The 21,126-nt window shown below is 28.4% G+C and overlaps 1 protein-coding gene across 4 annotated transcripts in view; it reads right to left on the bottom strand.

The window, feature by feature from the left end:
- Nucleotides 1-12,731: 12,731 nt before the first annotated feature.
- GLU2 (glutamate synthase 2) overlaps nt 12,732-21,126 on the bottom strand; it is a 37,594-nt gene continuing 29,199 nt past the window's right edge. For 2 of the 4 annotated variants that reach the window (XM_022886924.2, XM_022886926.2), the window contains exons 23-33: nt 19,484-19,579; nt 19,184-19,381; nt 18,999-19,073; nt 18,734-18,862; nt 18,547-18,645; nt 16,225-16,367; nt 16,043-16,136; nt 15,408-15,646; nt 15,243-15,321; nt 14,694-14,777; nt 12,732-13,403 (exon numbers count right to left, since the gene is read on the bottom strand). In XM_022886924.2, coding sequence (XP_022742659.2) covers nt 13,242-13,403; nt 14,694-14,777; nt 15,243-15,321; nt 15,408-15,646; nt 16,043-16,136; nt 16,225-16,367; nt 18,547-18,645; nt 18,734-18,862; nt 18,999-19,073; nt 19,184-19,381; nt 19,484-19,579 — 1,398 coding nt within the window. In that variant the 3' untranslated portion in view covers nt 12,732-13,241. Of the gene's footprint in view, nt 13,404-14,693; nt 14,778-15,242; nt 15,322-15,407; nt 15,752-16,042; nt 16,137-16,224; nt 16,368-18,546; nt 18,646-18,733; nt 18,863-18,998; nt 19,074-19,183; nt 19,382-19,483; nt 19,580-21,126 lie in introns of those variants that run through there. The other 2 variants (XR_016327477.1, XM_089743400.1) reach the window with 2 other exon arrangements.

Here is a 21,126-nt window from a genome sequence, read left to right on the forward strand (position 1 = left end):
TGTGAATCACCAAAATTCAAACAAAAAAGCTTAAACTTTTTGGATGTGAATCCCAAATTTGTCAAATGCGAACATTTGAACTTGAAATTTTTTATATGAATCTTCAAAATTCAAATGAGAATCTTTAAATGTTGGATGCAAGTCTTGCAATTTACAAATGTGAATCTTGGGATCTTGCAAATTTGAATTCTTGTGAAATTAAAATTTTGATAATCAGATTTTAGTAAATTCTTACGAAGCTAAAAGGTTCTTGCGAATCTGAACCTTTGAATTTCAAACTCAAATTGTGAATCTTTGAGTTTCCATTACAAATTTCATCAAATATGATCTATGGTTCCTCTAGACATGATTGTCAATGAGTAATTTATTTTTCAAAGTTGTGGTGCCTCTGTTTAAAGGAGCATTTTATTTTTCAAAGTTGTGGTGCCTCTGTTTAAAGGAGCCTTTTATTTTTCAAAGTTGTTATGCTTCTATTTAGAAGAGTTTTTTATTTTCAAAAGTCGTTAAGCCTCTGTTTAAATGAGCTTTGTTTACTTTTTCAAAATTAAAAATAAAAATGTGTGTTGATTCCTTAATGGGTTGTCTACGACTTTGCATAATTTTTGTTTCACATAAAATATGTAAAGAGGGGTAGCTGTAGACATCCCAATCTATTTGGGGTTCTACTTGAGTTAATTTTGTTGATAAAAAAATAAAAATTAAAGGTAGTTAAGTTTGTGTGAAATTGTTGGAACTGGTTTGTAAAGTTGGAATTGGGTTTAAGGTTGAAATTCAAAGGAAATTGAGATTCCTTTTTTGGATTTGAGTTCTTAGATCAGAATCCTATAAATACATGTCCACACAGATCACACATACACATAAAAAAATTAGGGAGAGAGGCAAAAATCGGAGAAAGCAGTTAAGAAAATTTTTTGAAGATTTTTTAGGGTTTTTTTTTTTAAAAAGATTTTTTTGGGAAAAAATCTGAAAAATTCTCATATTCTGATGACTTTTTTCAGTCTATGTTTCAAGTAGAGCCAAGCTGAGTCACTTTTTGAGTCATTTCAGATTTTTTTCCTACAATCGAGCCAAGCTTCTAGCCGTTAAGCCAAGTTGTTTTCCTGTTTGGTATTTTTTATTTTTTTATTAATTTATTTTATTTATTTTCATAGTATTTTGCATGATTATATTTAGGAAAAATAAAAAAATGTAAAACCAAATAAAATATTTTTTTAGAATAAGTATTAATTATCCAATGATAGAATTTATAGAAATTTTAAATGGTAAATTTTTATAAAATTCTTAGGTGAAAAATTTTATCTAAATTTGTCACAAATGATGGAATAATTTAGATAAAGTTTCAATAACAATAATAATATTTATTTTCAATCAAAAAAATAAATAATAAATAAAAAATTTTGGTTGAAAATATTTGACAATTATCCAATAATAAGATTCTTAGAAATTTCAAACGGTAAATTTTTTAAAAAATCTCTAGGTGAGAAATTTCTTTAAATTTATCCCAAATAGTGGAAGAATTTAAATGAGATTTTAGTAAAAAATAATTGTCATATTATTTTCTTTCCAAAAAAAAAAGAAGAAAAAAGAAAAAGAATTTTTAAATTGATCCAAATGATGAAAAATTTAGAAATTAAAAAATAATAATAAATAAAGAGAGTTTTTAAATAAGCCCAAATGGTGAAGAATTTAGAAATTAAAAAAAATTTTTAATTTGGCCCAAATGGTGGAATAATTAGATATATTTTCAACAAAAAATAAAATTAAAAAAAAATCTTTCCGACAACAAAGTCTCTTTAAGAAATCAAGTGAAATCTTTGAATACTCTCAAGGTGAGAAAATATTTTTAAGAATTCTACCAGATTGATGCAAGAATCTTAAAAATTATTTCTAATATTCAACATAAAATTTGAAACCATTAGAATCAAGATCTTAGGATAAATTAAAATAATATGGTACCATCATTTGGATGGACATGTGGGGGTGCTATAATCTTCTCCATATGTAACCAAACTTTCAAACCCTGTTCTGGTTAGTAGACCCAAACTTCTTCTTTTAAGGACCCTTAATTAAGCTTAGAAACTCCTTAAAATGATAGATTCCTTAGGTGACCAATCACACTTAGATAAAAAAGATTGGTGACGACTCTATCCATTTATTAAGTCTAGCTATAGATTTATGGATCTATATGTTATGACAGTATGAAGACAAGGGATTAAAATCTTCAAAAGCATGATTAGCAAATGGAAATGATGTTGTGCCTAATACAAAGCTTTCCTACCCAAGTGAACCTTTAAAAAAGCGATGCTCAATGGCTCTAGCATTTGATGCTAGAAAGTTGTTCATTAACAAGGTGGGGATAAAAATTCGAAATAAATTGGAAGAGATTAAGTTGGCTTCAGAGGCAGCTGTCGGAGCTTCATCAGTTAAATTAGGCATTGAAGATGGTCAACCACCAGAAGCTGGAAAAGCTCTTAAAATGACAAATTTGGCTATTTCTGTTCATTAGTTAACTTTAGATAAAAAGTGCACCAATCTTAATTAACAAATTCTTCAAACCAATGCCTCATTTGTATTGTTTAATTTGCCAGGTTGTCTCTGTAAAATTTGTTACTTACTTGAACTTCAAAACTTATAACGATTTCAGGTCAGTGAAATAAAAACAAATCCCATAAATGATAGAAGAATATTAAATACCATTTATAGCTATTCTAATAACTAGTAATACAAATCTTTAAAAGAAAACCCAAAATTCCTATGATTATAAAGCCTAAAACAATAAGAATTTTAAAGTTGAGTACCCGTTTGAATTTGACTTCCACAAAATCAAAATCTCCAACAAATCCCAAGAACTCCAAAACTGATAATGAATTCTTTGATGCTTCAAAACACTAATGTTATTTATATTCTGAATTGAGAATTTTTATAGAATTTTTTTTTTTTTGGATTTGGGGATTTCAATAAAAAAATTATTTGTGTTTGAAATTAGGTATTTCATTAGGGGTGTCTTTTGGCTTTTTTGTTTTCTATTTATGACGTTTATTTTTTTCCCAAGATGTTAATTTTGATTTTTCAAAAAAAAATAAAAGAAAAACATAGTAGTAAAAAAAACTAAAGCTAGAAAAAGAAATTATTAGACATTTAATTCACGAATTCTTAGGTTTTGGGAAAAAAAGTAATTTTGGGAAAAAATAATATTGAAGGTAAATGTATAATTCCTAAATTTTGTTAACCTAAAAAATGTAAATATTTTTGTGTTTTGTTAAAAAAAAATGTAAGACTATTTAATAAAATTTTTTATTATGTTATACTTGATAACACGTGAATAACACATTATTTTCGTAGCACGTGGTATGTAAATAACAAGTAACATACATAACATACATAACATGTGACATGTGAATAATATTATCTTTGTTGGAACTAAAAAATTCTAAAAAATAGCTTTTTCATATTATTAATAAAAATCACATTGTTTATCTTAAAATCATTGTATTTTTTGTTGAATTCTGAAAAATAATTTTTTCATATTTTTAACAAAAATCATATTTTTTTATATTTATTATACGTCCAATTTAAAATCAATTGTCAATAAATGAAAGGATCCAACTTGAATATACAACTATAGAAATTTACAAATTTATTAAGTTTGGCCGATAAAGATGTTCAAGAAAATCAACCTCAGCCCTACATGAAGAATCATATAATGTTACACTCCCAATTTCAGTAACTTACGAGGGTAGCATTTGACATATAATGTAAGATCATCATGGGAATGTAATTACTGGAGTGATCTTATTACTAAGATAATTTTAACACTCATGATCTGTAATCACTTTGTTTAGTTAACAATGATAAATTTTTAGGAATTAAAGATCATTGTGTTTTATATTATTAAAAAATAAATATTATTTTGTTTAACAGTACGAAAATAACCATGCATATTGTAATAGTTACACAAATTAATAATTTAATAATTATTTAAAGATAATAATTTGTAAAATATTAATAATATTTACTTATTTTGTAATAAATATAATTACATTAAATTAATAAATATATTCATTGACATAAAAATTGATTTTTATAATATAAATTATGTAAAAAAAACATTTGAATTAGAAAATAAAACCAATTTATTAAATTCATAATAAAATAAAAATAAAAATAATGTATATTGTATATAAAATATTAAAAAAAGTAAAAAAAATGTAAATTATTTTAAACTTATTGTAATGAATATTAGTTAGAAAATATAAAAATTTATAATTTAAAATAATTATAATTTTAAATGCAATAAGTTTTTAATTTACATATTAAATGGGCAAATTTAACTATTATTAATTTTACATATCACTTCACCTCATTAATAAAACTTTCCCACCCTTTTGTACAGGAATTAGATCACTTTTCAAAGTAATGATCTTATCACTCTCGGTGATCTAAGATCACTACTACTTAGAATCACTAAGTGTTTACTAAACATAGTAATCTAATCATCATGTATAGATCACAATAAATTTTTGAATAATCACCCCATAACAAACGCTATCTAATAATCTTTTCAACATTGAATCGACTAACCCGAAACACATTTTTCTACTAACCACCCATTATTTATGGCCTTGAAAACCATCTGGCTTCAAATTCTTGACAGCAATTGTAATCCCTAAATGTGGTTTTGCCGGTGCTATCCTATTTTCCTCTTTCCACCCCTCAAAGACATAGCCAAAACCATTGGTCTGAAGTTTCCTGTTGTAGATTTTAGCTTCTGAAAAATAAATTAAAAAAGTTGGCATGTAGATTTGTTAGCCGATGTTGGTGGATCAAAATTATCATATGAAACATAAGCCTCATTTGGAGGATTATCACATCAAAAATAATTTTTTATAAAGATAGTATTTTTTTTATCTTTAAAATGTCATATTTATTGAATTTTAAAAATTAATTTTTTTCATATTCTTAATAAATATCGCATTTTTTATCGTAAAATATTATCTTTGTTGAATTTTAAAAAATAAAGTTTTCATATTTTTAAAAAAATTACGTTTTTTATTTTAGAAACGTTATTTTTTTTTATTTTGAAAAATATTTTTTTATATTTTCAACAAAGATCACATTTTTATCTTAAAAATATTGTCTTTGTTGAATTCTAAAAATAAAAGATTCATATTTTTAACAAAACTTATGTTTTTAATCTTAAAAAGAAAAGTATAAAATTATTACGTTTTTAAAGTCAATAATGCGATCTATATAGTCTAATTAAGTGAGGGTAAATAGAAAAAAAATTTTACTTTGCCTCAAGAATCTAAAAGAACCTCAAGGAGATTAGAGTCTTTTATTCTCTTTCTTTCCCTTTCTTGACACTATTGGAAAGCTTAAAAATAACCTCAGAAATCATATTTCATAAGGAATTAAATTACGAAAAGTAAGATTTTGACCAGAAATCTTACTTTTCTCCAAACCAAACACTCTTTAAAGGTAAAATTCTTGCTCAAGCATACCAATATGGATGTCTTGTGGCATCCACATGGATTTTTATGTTGTGTTTAATAATTGTTTTAATTAACACTTGGCAAATATGTGGCTTGACCTTATTGGTTAGATGTAACATACGCAAATTAAGTTAACGGTGTTAACTGATGGACTAAAATATTACACACTTTGAAAGTGCAAAGGGTGATTTGTACATTTTATTTGTTCATATACCAATTTATACATTTTCTTAAAGTTTGAGTATTAAAACTATAATTAACTCTTTTCATTTATATATTTATACTTAGATCACTTTTGGACTTGAAAACATTTGTACTTCCTAGCATCATCTATAATGAAAAATAACAAATTTATTTTATTTTGTAGCAGATTTATGGGTGTTCTCTTTTGGTTAGATCTCTCTTGTCACTTGCAATTGAAGCAATTTTCAATTTTTTATATTTGATGCTATCAAGATTTAAATTTGATTATTAAAATTAAGAGTTCATGTAAAAAAACAACACAATCAGCTGAAAGGAAAATTACTTGTGTAATATTAGTGGGATTTAAAACCTCATGTAATTCCTTCCAAATCACTGTTTATAAATGCATTAAATTCATGCAAATTGGAGACATACATAGGTTTGGAGTATTAATCATGAATAATAAACATGGAAAGCATTTTTATTTTCTATTTTGGGAAATTTAAAAATAAAATTATCCTCTTCGATTTCAAGACTCAAATCCATATCTTCAAATTGAAATATCAAATTTTAAGGTTTCTAGATTATTTGGGACATAAAGATGTAAAGCATCGATTTGTGATAGTATTCTTTCTTTCCAGATAAATTAGTTATGAATTATAGAAAAAATATGGTAATGTATTTACCATTATTGTGTCTTTAAAGATACATTCCAACAATTGAAAAAAAGAGTTAATATTATGAATGACCCTTAAACTATAGTTAAATGTTTAATATGATATCTAAATTTTAAAAATCTCTAATATGGTACCTAAACTATAGATTTAGTAATTTTAAAAATTTACAAATAGAAAATTTTGCATTTGTATGCCTATAAAATGGCATTTGTACTTTTGAAAGGAAGTTTGTATTTGCATGTGGCATTTGTATCATGAAAAAAATTTTGACATGTTCATCTCTAGTAAGAATTGGTGCATAAGGCATTTGTATCATAAAAAGAGCATTTGCATTTGTATTGTTGGTAATGATTTTCACAAATCATTTGCATTTGAATAAAAATTGTTGCATATGCACTATCATTTTTAGAATAGGCATTTACATCATAGTCTCATTTGTCAATTTTGTAAATATTAAAGAAAAGAAAAAGAGAGAAAAGTTTTCAGGAAAGAAAACAAAAGAGCTCGTCAAGAAAAGAAAAAAAGGAAAGAGTATGTAAAAAAAAAAAATGGCTTACTAAGAGTTTGGAAAAGGTATATGGTATCTGGAAAATAAGAAAAACAAGAAAAGTTTTTCTTAGAAAAAATAAATGTTGATATTTTCAAGATGAGATTCAAGCCCTCGGGAATTTAAGCTCATAGCACCAATTGAGATTTTAGGCCATGGCATTGGTTAAGATTGTCGAGCCCAATGTAGCTAGCATAGCCGAGATTTAAACCCAATTTAGTTGGTATGAGATATAAGATTTTAAGTAGAATTTAATTGCCACAAATGAGATAAAAATCTAGTTAAGTTGGCACAAGAGAAGATATTGTTAAGCCCAATCTAACTAGCATAAATGAAATTTAAGCTTATTTAAATTAGCGCAAAAGTTAAAATTTTAAATCCAATTTAGATGGCACGTGTGGATATTGAGCTTAATTAAATTGGCACAAAATAAGATTTTTAAAGTTTCAAAACCTCTATTTATAAGGAACTTTTTCATATAAAAATTTTTAAGTTTCAAAACTTTTGTTTATGACAAGTTTTTTGGATAAAATTTTTAAAGTTTTAAAATTCTATTTATGAAAAGTTTTTTGAAAGATATTTTTAAAAGTTTCAAAACTTTTGTTTATGTAAAGTTTTATTTCAAATTAAATTTTATAGTTTCAAAACTTTTGTTTATGAGGATTTTTTTTAGACAATTTTTAATATTTCAAAATATCTATTTATGGGAGCTTTTTGAATAGGATTTATAAAATTTCAAATAAACAAAGAATTTTTTTTAAAAGATTCTTAAAAGTTTTTTAGTCTTTATTTACGATGAGCCTTCTTTCAAGTAAGACTTTTAAAACTTTCAAAACCTATGCTTATGGAATTCTTTTTTCAGACGAGATATCAAATAATGAAGAACTTTTTCAAATGAATCATGTTAAAAGTTTTAAAACCTCTTTCTATGGGAAACCTTTTTTTAGATGAGATATTAAAAAAATTCAAACCCTCTATTTATAAAGACTTTTCTTTTAATGAGATTTTCAAAGTTTTAAAGCTTTTGTAGAGAGAAATATTTAGAAAAACAAAACAAAAAAACAAAAACTATAGAAAAATGGAAAAAATTCAAAAAAAAAAGGAGAGGAAAAATATAAAACTTTTGAATTTCTTATCCTACACAAATTTTTTGTTAAATTTTTATCCTATTGTTGAAAATCAACAATGTATAAAGAAAAACAATGGTAAACACCTCAATTTATTTGGGTTAGCTAAAATGGATTGTTATTTTCATACCTAATTTGAGCACATTTGAAAAATTGTTAGACTTATTTGGGCTTTATGTTAGATCTACATTTCTTAGGCCATTTTGCAAGTATTAGATCCAATTAAAGTTGGGTTATATGGGCTTAGGAGCCCAGAATTCAATGAGGTCATATAAATCCAATTTAAGGTCCAAAATTGTTTGACTAAAATTAATTAAATTTTAATTAATTAATTAATTAATCTTAAAATTAAATAAAATAATAAAAAAAAGGTGGTGTAGGGTGTCGTGCACACTACCACTTACAGACCAGTCGGCCACCCCTACCTTGTCCATTCTTCGACCATTCCCTGCAATTTACCTTTCCTGAAGAACAATGATCAATTCTTTTTGGTTGTGACAAGCCAACCATCCCCTTAAAATACCTAATGTAAACCGAAATTAGGAAGACCAAAGTATTAAGCAAACTGTAATTTTTGAAAATCAACAACACAGAAAAAGGACTTGGAAAACCACCATTATAGCTAAAATTTAGCTGCCAACAAGCCCCATCTTACCCACATCTCTAAATATTTTTTCAGTTTTGCTATGAACCTAAAAGTTGAAGATGGTTATAAAATTGTGCAGAAAAATCGACCCAAGAAAAGGCCAATTTTTTACAGCAATTACACTCAAAAAAAAAATCCCATTACCCTTAACCCCGCAACCACCATAGCCTGTAACTACCTTGACCCTTAAGCCCACAGTCACCACCAATCACCGCCACCATACACAAACAATCAAAATCAAAACCCCCTCACTAACCAAAAAACCATAATTACCCAAACGTACCTGAATCTTACACTATGAACAACCTAAAAAACCTTTCCAAACAACAGTCCAAAACTAAAATTAAAACACAAAAAAAATTTCATTCCTATTAGAGGAAGCAGCAATCACACATGCACAAGAAAAAAAATCGAAAAACAAAAAAAGAGAAAAGAGGGTTTCAAAAGATTTTGGGTTCGAGGTATTTTAGGAGGTTTCGAGGCTTGATTCTTGGTGAGGTGAGAGGCTAGGGCTAGATGACGAACATATTGTGAGAAGAAGATTTTTGGTGCGACAGAAGAGGAAATTTCAGGTTTTAAAGCAGCAGGTTTTCAACGTAGATCTAGGCAAATCTTGGTCATTTTGGAAAAATCTAAGCTTAAAAACGAAAAGACGAGGAGAAAATGGAGGAATCCGTCGATCAAGTTTTGACACCAACGATCGACGACCAGTGGCGGAATGATGTGGCTGGCGCAGTTGCCAATGACCAAGATTTGAGTTTACGATTTGTGTAGGATGACAATGGGTCGGGTCGGGATGAGTTTTTTCTCACCCCGAACCTGATCCAAATATTTTTTTAATTTTTTATACTCGAATTTGATCCGATCTGATATTATATAAATCGTATCTGATTTAATACAATTTGAAATTAATAAAATATTATTTTTAAAAATAAAATATTAAATTTTTAAATATAATTATATAATTATGTATATAAATAATTAATTAAAAAATAATTTTTATATAATATCAAATCAAATTGAGTCGAGTTTGTCTAAAATTTAAACTCGTTTCGATCTCAATTTTTTTTTTAACATTATTCGATTCAATCCAATCTAAAATTAAATTTTTAAAATAAATCAAATTTATGAAATTGAATTAGATTAAAACTTATCAAGGATGAATTGGATTGTTAACCCTAAATTTGAGGATGGGTGAAGTTTTTTAATTTTTAGAGAGAGTGGCTTTTTATTTTTTAAGAGAATTGTTTTAAAACTTCGAATGAATTTAAAAAAAAAAAAAAAACTTTGGTTTTATAGCTATTTAAAAAAAAAAAAAAAAAGTTTACCTATGCTTATGCCCGACCCGACTCTACTCTTTGCAATTGATTAGAATTATTGACTGACTCACGACTCGTGTTTACCTGTTGATTGATCGATTTTCATTGACTTTTTTATCAATATTGACCAACGTTTTTTGCATAATTTTTTAAAGCTACTTATTTGTTTATATATACATATTTAAATTTTAAATTTTTAAAATAAATATATTTGCTTTTTTAAAAAACTAGTGTTATAAAATCTAGTACAATTTTTAAAAATAAATAATAATAACAAATAAAAATATTTTTAAAGATGGGATGTTAAGGAATTGGTAATGATTCTTTAAAAATTTTTACATAAAATTTTTTTCTTAAAATACTATATTAAAGTGTATTTAAAAAAATATTTAACATAAAAATATTTTTATTTATTTATTATTTTGTTTAAAAAGGATAAAAAGATTATTTTAAAAGGAATAAAGTGACATATGATAATCATGCTTCATTATTTACATTTCAAACGCATTAATTAATTTTTAAAATAAACATGAATTTTTGAATATGAGATTTAAAGGAATTCAAATATAAATTCTTAAAAAATCTTTATATGAGAAAATCTTTTTTAAAGTTATCAATATATTAAAATATTTTTAGAGTTTTTCAACAAATAATATTTTAGTTTATTTTTCAAAATAAAAAAAATAATACTTAATATTTTTAAGAAAATTTTGAAAATATAAAGCTAGTAAAAAACAAAAATTTTGATAATAAAAAAGAACTAAGAGAATTATTTTTTAATATTAAAATCAAGCTTGTTTTTGTCAAGATTAAATAATAATATATGATTAATTAGTATTATTTTTTAAAATAAATGTTGTGAGAGTGCTAATTTTTGTTTACAAATAATCGTATTCTCGAATTTAATTATTTTTATAAACAAAAAAAATTATTTTATTTTAAATCTTAATTAATTTTAAAATTTTGTTAAATTAATAATTTTTTTTAAAATGCCAATTACACGTAAAAAAAATAACAACTCTTTATTTTTTTTAAAATTGTCGAATTTAAAAAAAAAATCATTATGATATATGTATTTTTTTTCTTTTCTTTTCTTTTTTATTACCGTACACATTGATATGACGTTACATATATATGCATTCGTAGGTTTGGTCATGTCCAATTCACCTTTTGAAAACCTTATCAAAATCAAACCCATTTAAACTCGCCTAGTCACATGTATTTTCTGAGATCAATCGATTCCACTCAAATTTTAAAAAATTATAATTATAAAAATAATAGTAAAATTTATATAACTTTTCTTATTGAATGCGCTCAAATTCAATATAAACATAAAAGGATAAACAAATAAAATTTTTATTCATTTTATAAGGATAATAGTAATATCTAAATTTTCAACAAGATAAAAATCTTTACATTTATGTATAAATATAATCACATATTAAGCACATAAATCCCCAAAATATGCCCATGAACTTTACTAAAAGATGAAAATAAATTATCAATATTTTATTGCACTAAATCAATATATATTCAATTTAATTTATAAATTTAGTTATAATTATAATTATATCATAAGCATAATTAAAAGAAGATAATATTTCTAGGAGTTTTTTTATTTATTTAATATCTAAAACAATTGAATTTACAGAGAAAATTTTTTAATAATACAATGTAAAAAGTATTTATGTATTTATATAATATGATAATTTAGTATAAGAGTATGACTCACTAAAATTATTTTCTAGTTATTAAAATTATTTTCTGGTTACGCCACTACATCCAGCTCAAATAAACCAAATATTGTTTGAAATATATTAAAAATTATTTTTTATTAATACTTAATATTTTTAAAATTTTATGAATTAATTAATATTCTCAATTGAAATTTAAAAAATTCTATCCAAAATCCGAGCCAGGTTATGGAGAGCCAACAGATCTGGCTACTCTTTGCAAAGGAGATCTTTTTCATTGGTTCACGTAAAAGCAAAAGATATGCTCCTTCAATTTAAAATTGAATACTCACGTAAATTCAAAGAGCTAATGATTAAAAAGTTCTTGACAAAATATAAAATGTTTAATTTCGAATCAACACTTCTTCTCTTTTGTCCATGAGTTATGAATGTTTAAAAAACTTTTGTGATTTTAATTTTTTTATTTATTTTTAAAAACCTTTTCTATGAAATTAAAAATCTATAAGCTATAGTTTATAATATAATTAAAGATATCAATGAATCAAATTCTAGTCGAGTCGAAATCATTTGAAAACTTTGTTCGGGTGTGTCATACCTGAGTAGGCTAGACAATATTACAAAAATATTAGAAATTAAAAAAATATATATTAATATTCTAATATTTGAAAATATACATTTGAATTAAAATTAAATAAAGACTAATTATTTCATGATACCCTCCTCTCCCCACATTCTTTTCTCTCTTTCTTTTATTTTTTAAATTTTGAATTAAAAATAAGATATTTATTTTGATTTTTTTTTTGAATTTTTAATTTTTCAAAAAATTTCTTTCATTTTAGTTTTTCTGAATTTTTTTTTCTTTAGATGCTATCATAACAATGAACTCACAAATAATGTGATATTTGTTATCACATGTCCAGATTTTATTGAGGTTTCATACCATTTGATTGTTAGTTGTTAGCATTCAAAAATACATCGAATAAAAGATTTAGTATGCAAATACAAAATTTATTTTGTAAGCATCAAACTAACAAAAAATTATAGTATGAAGACTAAATCAGTATTTAACTTTTTTTAAAAAACATTATTTTCTTGTTCAACATAAATGAAAGAAAATCATTTTTTTCCTTCTTTCTCTTTATTTCTCGCTCCACCTAAAATGGCTCTAAAATGAACCGCAATATCATGTGGCTCACATGAATGGACCACATCACAATTGTAACTGATCCTAATTGTTACCTTTGAAAACAAGCCACGACAGTCTGTAATTGTTGCCAACCAAATAAGCATTGACAAGATTTGTGAAAACTTAAACTAACCCTGAATTTTTCAAACACAGATCACTATACAACTGCTACAATGCTTTGGGGCTGAATGCTCCGGGGATGGATATGCGATGGTTCAAAACCAAACACTGATAAACTACCTTTGATTAACAAAGTTAGTCCCCCAAGCATGAAATGCATTCATAACCCTCAACCCATCCCCTTTTGGTTGATCTGTACAGAGTGAGGCTGCAAAAAGGCTTTTGGTGAACATACCTGCAAATCATTATCTTATGCTGACTGGAATGTCACCTGCTCAGGAGTTGTACTTTGATATGTAGCACAAGCCTCCGGGGTATCTTCTTCACTAGGTGGAACCAGCTGCCAGAACAGTGGTAAGTACCTGTCCCACCCCTTCAGAATCGTAAAACCTTTGCTGCTCCCAGTTTTTTCCTTCACCATGAAGATTTACAAAGTAAAGACATCATTTCCGAATTAAAATAAAGGCAATGCAGTTGATAAAATGATTTGTAATTCTGGAACTACTTGACATCAGAGAGTTAGCATTAGGGTACCAATATAAAAGTTAAACCACAATTTATGAGCAACAAACAGCAAAGCTGATATTTATAAAACTAGTTTTTGGAGTTAATGTAATGACAATCCCCATTGCATAAAATACTATTAATTATAATTTTAACCAACATTATTCAACAATAACATCTCAAAATTGAAAAAAGGAATGTCCTTAACTCCTTACTTAATCCGCCTAAAGAAAATCAAAGATGTTTTCAAGTTGTGTCAGTAGCAGGGGATTAAATTACCACTTGCAAATATAATAAACAAATGGCTACAAGTTTATATATTCATGATATTGATTTACATCCTACTTTTTTTGAGACTTTGTTTTAGTTTGTGGAAAACATTGAGGAACATAAAATTTCAAACAAAAGAATAATATATACATATATAATGTAAAACTTAAAAAAAATTTTGATACATGTAAAAATTAAATTTATTTAGTATACAAAAGAGGCATTGACTTCTGGTGACAACTATTACATAACAAGCAAATCACTTAAAAGTAGAAACATAAGATATGGTTTAAAAAAATATACTCCTTGCATATCACTTTTTTTGTCAATTTTTTTATGTCCCAAATTATATGCTATTTTCTTTTTTGAAAAACTAATTCTCATTTTTTTCAATATTCCAGAATTATTTTTCATGAATTTTTTTACTTTTTGGAATTATATATCATGGTACGTTAATTTTATAAAAGAAATTAAAATTTTAATATAAAATATAAAATATGCCAAAATCAAAGCTTTTTTTTTTTTTCCTTAAATCCCATGATAGCCACATATAGACAAGTAAAATGACATGTAATTTGAGAAATTCTAAATTAGACTCATCATTATTTCAATATTTAATGCTTTTGGGACACTAGAATTTATAAATATTTCCTCAAATAAGAGAAGTTCCTATAAATTTTTAATATCATCTTATACTAAAGGTTTAGGTCTTGAGTGGGCAGATTCATATACTTTTTTGCAAAACCTAAACTAAAGTCCTCATGTATATATGAGAAAACTAAAAGTTAGGCAGCCCATGGTCGTAATGTGACTCTGCCACTTGTTAGCGAGCAGTGGCTCTTAGGGTAGCATCGCAATATGTGAAAGTCAAGTATTTCTGTGTTGTGCTCATTCATGATGATTGTTGGACAATTCTAGGTGAACTTACAACATGAGCCCCAATAAGACTCTTGAGCTGCATCTGTCCAACAGGGGCAGTTACTCTTTGGATCTTCACAATTTCCTTATTTACCTGATCAAACATTTATAAAATTGTAAAGATGAGGATTTGAAGAAATATTGATAATGATGAAGGAGATAAGAGGCAATAGAAGCAGGAAAAGCAGCTTTAGTCATAAAATGAAAAACAATTATGGCTAAATGGTTATGCCAAATAAGTACCGACAATGCAACATGAATGTGTTAAGGAGAGAAGGGGGTGGGAGGGGGATGCAAGAACAAAATTTAAATAAATGGAATCATTTATAAAAAAATCCTCTTGAATAAATAGACAAAGTGCATATATAATATATAGAGAGCGAGAAAGGGAAATCATTTTCTATAGCAGCAGAAAGGCCTCATATCAAATTTAAGTGCATAGCATTTCCAGAGATTATGCTAAAGAATGCAAGACCATTAAACAGGACATTTTCCATTGTATGATATAATTTAGAAGCCAGGGTATAAGAGAGGAAGATAGGCCTGTTGCTGCACAAACCTTGGGGATAAGAGTATCATCCTCGTCAAGTATGTAAGCTAAACCTCCAGTCATTCCAGCAGCAACATTTCTACCCACTCTGTTAAAAATAAATACAAATGTTCAATGAATTCCATCAAGATGCTTCATGATAACCAGTACAAAAAAGAAATAACCATTACTCACTTTCCAAGTACAACCACACAACCACCAGTCATATACTCACAGCAATGGTCACCAGTTCCTTCAACCACTGCTTGTGCGAGTGAGTTTCTCACAGCAAAGCGCTCTCCAGCCTTCCCTCTAACAAAGATTTGGCCACCTGTTGCCCCATACAAACATGTGTTTCCAACTATTGTTGCATCCTCGGGGCAAAACCCAGTATTCTCAACAGGAGTTACTACCAACTCACCTCCAGCCATACCCTTATAATATTTATAGAGCTCATGTTACATTCTATGAAGAAACAACGAAGAGTTGAATCATTGCTTGAAGGCTCAGCTTAAAAGTTGTCTTAAATTCCAATTTAACTAGAAAGTTGGATAACAATGTTCACAAATCAGTTTACATTAAATCAAAATGACTCCACTAGATAGTTTTTGAAAATGGAAACACTTTGATGCTCAGTTTATGTGTTTAGATTGTTTCATAAATAGTTCAGTTCATAGTTGCCAACTGCTGAGTCAATCAAAAAATCAGTTGAACCATAACAATGCAAATTATTGTACTAACCAACTTCAAATTTTGGAAAATCAAAGCATCTTTTTCCAAAGCCTTAAAATTATGCAACAAAGGATGCAGATTGCAATTAAATCAAATACCTTTCCCACATAATCATTAGCTTCTCCAATAAGCCGAATATTCATTCCGGGGGTCAGGAAGCACGCAAACGACTGCCCAGCACTACCAGTAAATCTATGGGCAACAAGAAAACTATTTTAGCTTGCATGAATAAAGATGTGTTTAAAGTACTAACATTGGCTATTAAGAAGTCGGATCTCACGTTATGTTAAGCTGCCCTGCAAAACCAGAGTCACCATATTTCTTTGCAATTACACCTGCAACACGACCACAAGCAGCACGGTCCACATTGTATATCTTTATAGTTTTATGTACCTCTTTCTCATTTTCAATTGCATTTGATATCTGGGAGGAATTAAGAAAGCTTCTTAATAGCTGGCTACTAGTAGCAACTCATGCCACAGATGTTGCAGAATTAATTAAATTCAATTAACATTTTTCATAACATCATTTAACAATTAAACCTATCTACCACTTTGTTTCTTTATTTTGCAATTTTGTGTTTCTATCAACCTATCTAGTTCTTATAAAGGCATCCAACCTAAAACCAATTGACAACAAATGGAGAAGCCCAATATGGAATATAAGGCCACAGCAAACTCAAGACTTAAACAATGTGTGATAATAGCGGCTAACAATCATCACTACATTTAGGTCGATTATTAACAACTGAAACAAAGGGGCCTAGCATGTGGGCAAACAAATAAAGGGTAGCAAACAACAAGAACAATAAGCAACATAACAATCTTGGACTCCAATACCATGTTAGCATCCTACCTAAAACCAATGAGCAATAGGAGAAGAGGGCCAACTCGAATATAAAGCCACAACAAGTCCAAAACCAATGTGGGGAAATACCAGATAATATAGGTTGCTAAGTCAATAAAAAAAATCATGTTTTTCCAAGTTAAAACTGAAAGCCCTTTCCGAATTCCAAACCATTTTATTGAAAGTTGGGAGATGTTGATACTCCTCCATCTATACCTCTTATCTCAACTTGTAGCTCAACTTAATAGTCCTTCTTATTTGGATAGCAACTTAGCATAAGGATTATTAACAGAAACAGCTACAAAGTCTATGACATTAGCAATTTTCTACAGTGCATAAAACTGAGACAAAATTGCACTCAGATATCAGAGATCATGGTCAAATAATTAGAGGACAGATTTTGATTATGAAACTTTGCCACTGTAACTACCAACTATATTGGCATGCTTCATTTGAAAATTCTCCTGGAGTCTTGGAAGTGCAGAAGTGCTGCCAAGGAAGCACAGATAATGACATGGGATAAGGGTACAGGTACGACATGATATGGTCATACCAACATTGCAACTTCTAAGAAATTAGATACAGGCAAAGCTTGATACTGTAACCAAAAATTATATTTTTAATAAATTTTAAATAAGAATACGGTGAAAAGTCATTTAAATAAATAAAATAAAATTTTTTTGTTGTAATAAGTTACTAAGGTAAATTTTGTGATTGTGAAAGTATCTTCATAAATAGACTTAATAGCCTTCAAGTTTGGGCTTTATGCTATTAAAACAGAATGCTATGAGCCAATAAGCTTAGAGACTTACTAGGCCCAGTCCATGCTATATGTGCTATGAAGATTATGTAAGTTGGTTTTTTTGCCACTCAGCTACCCTTGCTGTTGGCCAGAACAAAAGTACCCTTATTCTTTTGCAAAGCCACTGACTTCTCTAGTTGCTTTTCTCTTTTCCAACCCAGACCAATATCAATTTCCTCTCTTTTCTTCTCTTATTTAAGGCTCAAATCAAAATTATCTGAGATTAAAGCAGCCATGTACATCAAGACATTCCCTCTACTTTCTACTATTTCCCTTTGTAAACTCAAATTTTCTAACACCTTTCTGGTCAACGTGATGCCACTTCCATAGCCACTTCATGTGTTATCCCATTTTTAATCTTGTTTTCTGATTTGAATTTCTGGCGTCATTCACCATGTATGAAAAAAATTTTATTATGTTTCAACTTTTTTCCATATTCAGCCATGTTGATACATATCCTGGCGTATAGAAAGTATGAAAGTATCCAAAACAAATACATCACCAATATGCAGGAGGCTGAGGTGTATCTGTGCTTCATACACAATAAGATGACAGAACTGAAGAAGTAAAACTTGCAGAACCAAGTTAAAACAAATTTAAGAACATTTGAAATAGAGGGAACTGCTGGAAGATCTTTTGTTTGTCTAAATCTCACAAGATAGGGCCATTCAATGTCCCAGTCAAGAACAAAGGCATTGATCATAAATATAAAATAACATATATAAAGATTTAGACAACAACAGAAACCCTTAGATGAGAGACAATGTCAGGAACCGAAATCATTAATCAGTGTATGATATGAAAATCTAATCAAATGCCAAAATTCAATCTCAGCTTACCACAGAGCGAACCACCAACCTGAATACTCATAATGCGGAGGCTCTGGGTAAAATATACCACTAAGCATACATATTAACAAAATTATTCATTAATTATTAGTCATGCAAGTGTTACCTCAGGATCAGCAAGTAAAATATCATCCAGAACAGGACCGTTTGAGTGAACTTCTTGATTCCTGATTGCAGTACTGCTCCATTTTGGTAAGCCAACACTCTAGGAAACAAGGACAGTTCTCATGTCGAGTGAGCATATTAACGACAAAATACTCATGACGAGAGCAGGCAGTGATTTGAATACATACCGACAAGATATAATTCAGATCAAGATGCTGGGTTTTCACTAGTGAGATATCTCTTGGTTTTAATAAATCTGTTCGTCCAATTATATCATCTAGCTTTTCATAACCCAGTTGTGCTAAGATGCCACGAACCTACAAATAAAATTAATTCTATTAGAGAAGAATGCAGTAAAGCAAAACTGAGCATGATAATCTAAAATTGAGTCTTAATTGGGAAAAAAAATTTATGCAAAGCAAAACCCCATCAGGAATATGGATTATGGATTACCTCCTCTGCAACATATAAAAAGAAATTGACAAGGTCACCGGGCACACCAGGAAATCGTGCACGAAGTTCTTCTCGCTAAAATTAAATTAAAAGAAATATATTAATAACAAAAGGTATGGGATAATATATAAAATAAGAGCACAAGCAATCAAAGCATCAGATATGGAAAAGGTTTTTCCTAGTACCTGACTGGCAACACCAACTGGGCAATTATTTGTGTGACAAATGCGAGCCATAACACATCCAGTGGCAATCATTGCCACAGAACCAAAACCATACTCATCAGCACCCATTGCTGCAGCCATTAGAACATCAACTCCACTTTTGAAACCACCATCAACTCTAAGAATTACCCTTTCTCTTAGTCCATTTTCAATAAGAGTCTGTAAAATATCGGCAATTTGACATTTCTCAGATAGTCCTACAGTGTCTTATGAAATGATAAATAAATTTCCATGATTTATTTTGGTAGGATAAACAAATACCTGGTGGGTCTCTGTGAGCCCAAGCTCCCAAGGACCACCAGCATGTTTAATGGAACTTATGGGACTGGCTCCAGTACCACCATCATGACCTGATATCTGCCAAAGCAAATTAGAGTCGTTAGTCGACTTCTGATGGATTCCTAAGAGTTATGCTCAAAAACAGCTCTTTTAGATTTTGCTTTCCCCTTATCACATTTATGCATAAATTCACTGATATTAGATCTGTAAATTCATATTTAAAAAGAATATGTAAAGAAAATAGAAGCATTCGATAAAGATGCAAAAAATCTAGACAATGAACAGAGACACAAACACTCTATATCATGAATATACAAGGCAGATATCTCCCTAGCAAGGATGACTCCTTAACATCACTGGCTTCACTCCTTAACAAGGCCAAAAGTCCATTGGCACAAGATTTGTTTCATTTGGATGTGAAGGAAACATTTGAGAACCATGATCAACTTGAATAACTGTTATCTCAGTCTAATCAACTTCAATGCTAGCACTTTGTGGCAGATAATAGATATGCCAAAAGTTTAACTCCAAAATGCCGCTTTGATTTGGAAACGTTAAAGAACCAGATGAAAACTAGGACAGCAGTAGTGACCCTCTTAGACCAACCAGTTTTTGAATATTGCAAATTTCTTTTAAGCATCTACTAAACTCAATTTTTAGAAGTTCTGGAAGCAGCAAGTGTGTGTTAATAAGCTCGTAGGACTGATAATTTAAAGGGATATACATGAATTCAAAATTTATGATCACAGGTACTAAGCTTAGTATAGATTGTCTGTGAATATCATCAGTCTCATCTAGAACATTCAAAATTGAGGTTTTCTAATATCTGTTCACCAAGAAGCTCTATTTCAAGTTCTAAATTGTGATCATTATCTTTGCGTTTTTCCTCTTAATAACTATTTCAAGATTTAAACTTTAAAATACCTTTTCAGCATATATTTTCTATGCCACAATCAACCTAAATATAAATTCAGTCTGTTCAAAGTGCTTCCTAAACTTAGTTTTGAGTACTTAGAGCATTTCCTTTAAATTTGAATATAATTCTTACATTAGAGTTGCATTCTGTTTTTATGTTGTTTTAGGCACACTTAGAGTATTTTAAAGTCCTTTGGTCATCCAAATCTGCATAATGTATTTAACACATTTTTAGACATTTATGCACTATATGATCTTTTCTGACAAAATCTAACATTTTGAATGAATTTGAGATCCAACAAATGAGATTTTGAAATGCTATGACCTCTTTCTTTGACTACAGTAATTTAAAGTTAAGAAAGTAATTTGATTTTTGACCACTTATATACATCGATTAAGCCCTATTTATTGTGCCTGGCATAAGACCTGTTCAAATATTCAGCATGAGCTGTTCACTGATTGTTGTAAGACATTTAGACCTATAGCTAATTGGCAGAGCCCCATTGCGGGGGTTTGACCCATTTTTCACTATAGCCTAAACTTCATTGTAGTGTTTCAAGGAGGAATTATCAATTGCTGAAGTCTTACATGTATGACATGTAGGAGGTTTAAATGGCATAAGAATAATATTTAAAAATGCTCATTTCACGTCATAAATGCAAAATGCACTATTCTCCGTGTTGAATATGTTTCAAAGTGAATCTACGAAA

This window comes from Durio zibethinus, chromosome 14 (assembly GCF_047325235.1).
Source record: "Durio zibethinus cultivar Kanyao isolate XHJ-2024 chromosome 14, ASM4732523v1, whole genome shotgun sequence".
In the NCBI taxonomy this organism is placed as follows: domain Eukaryota; kingdom Viridiplantae; phylum Streptophyta; class Magnoliopsida; order Malvales; family Malvaceae; genus Durio; species Durio zibethinus.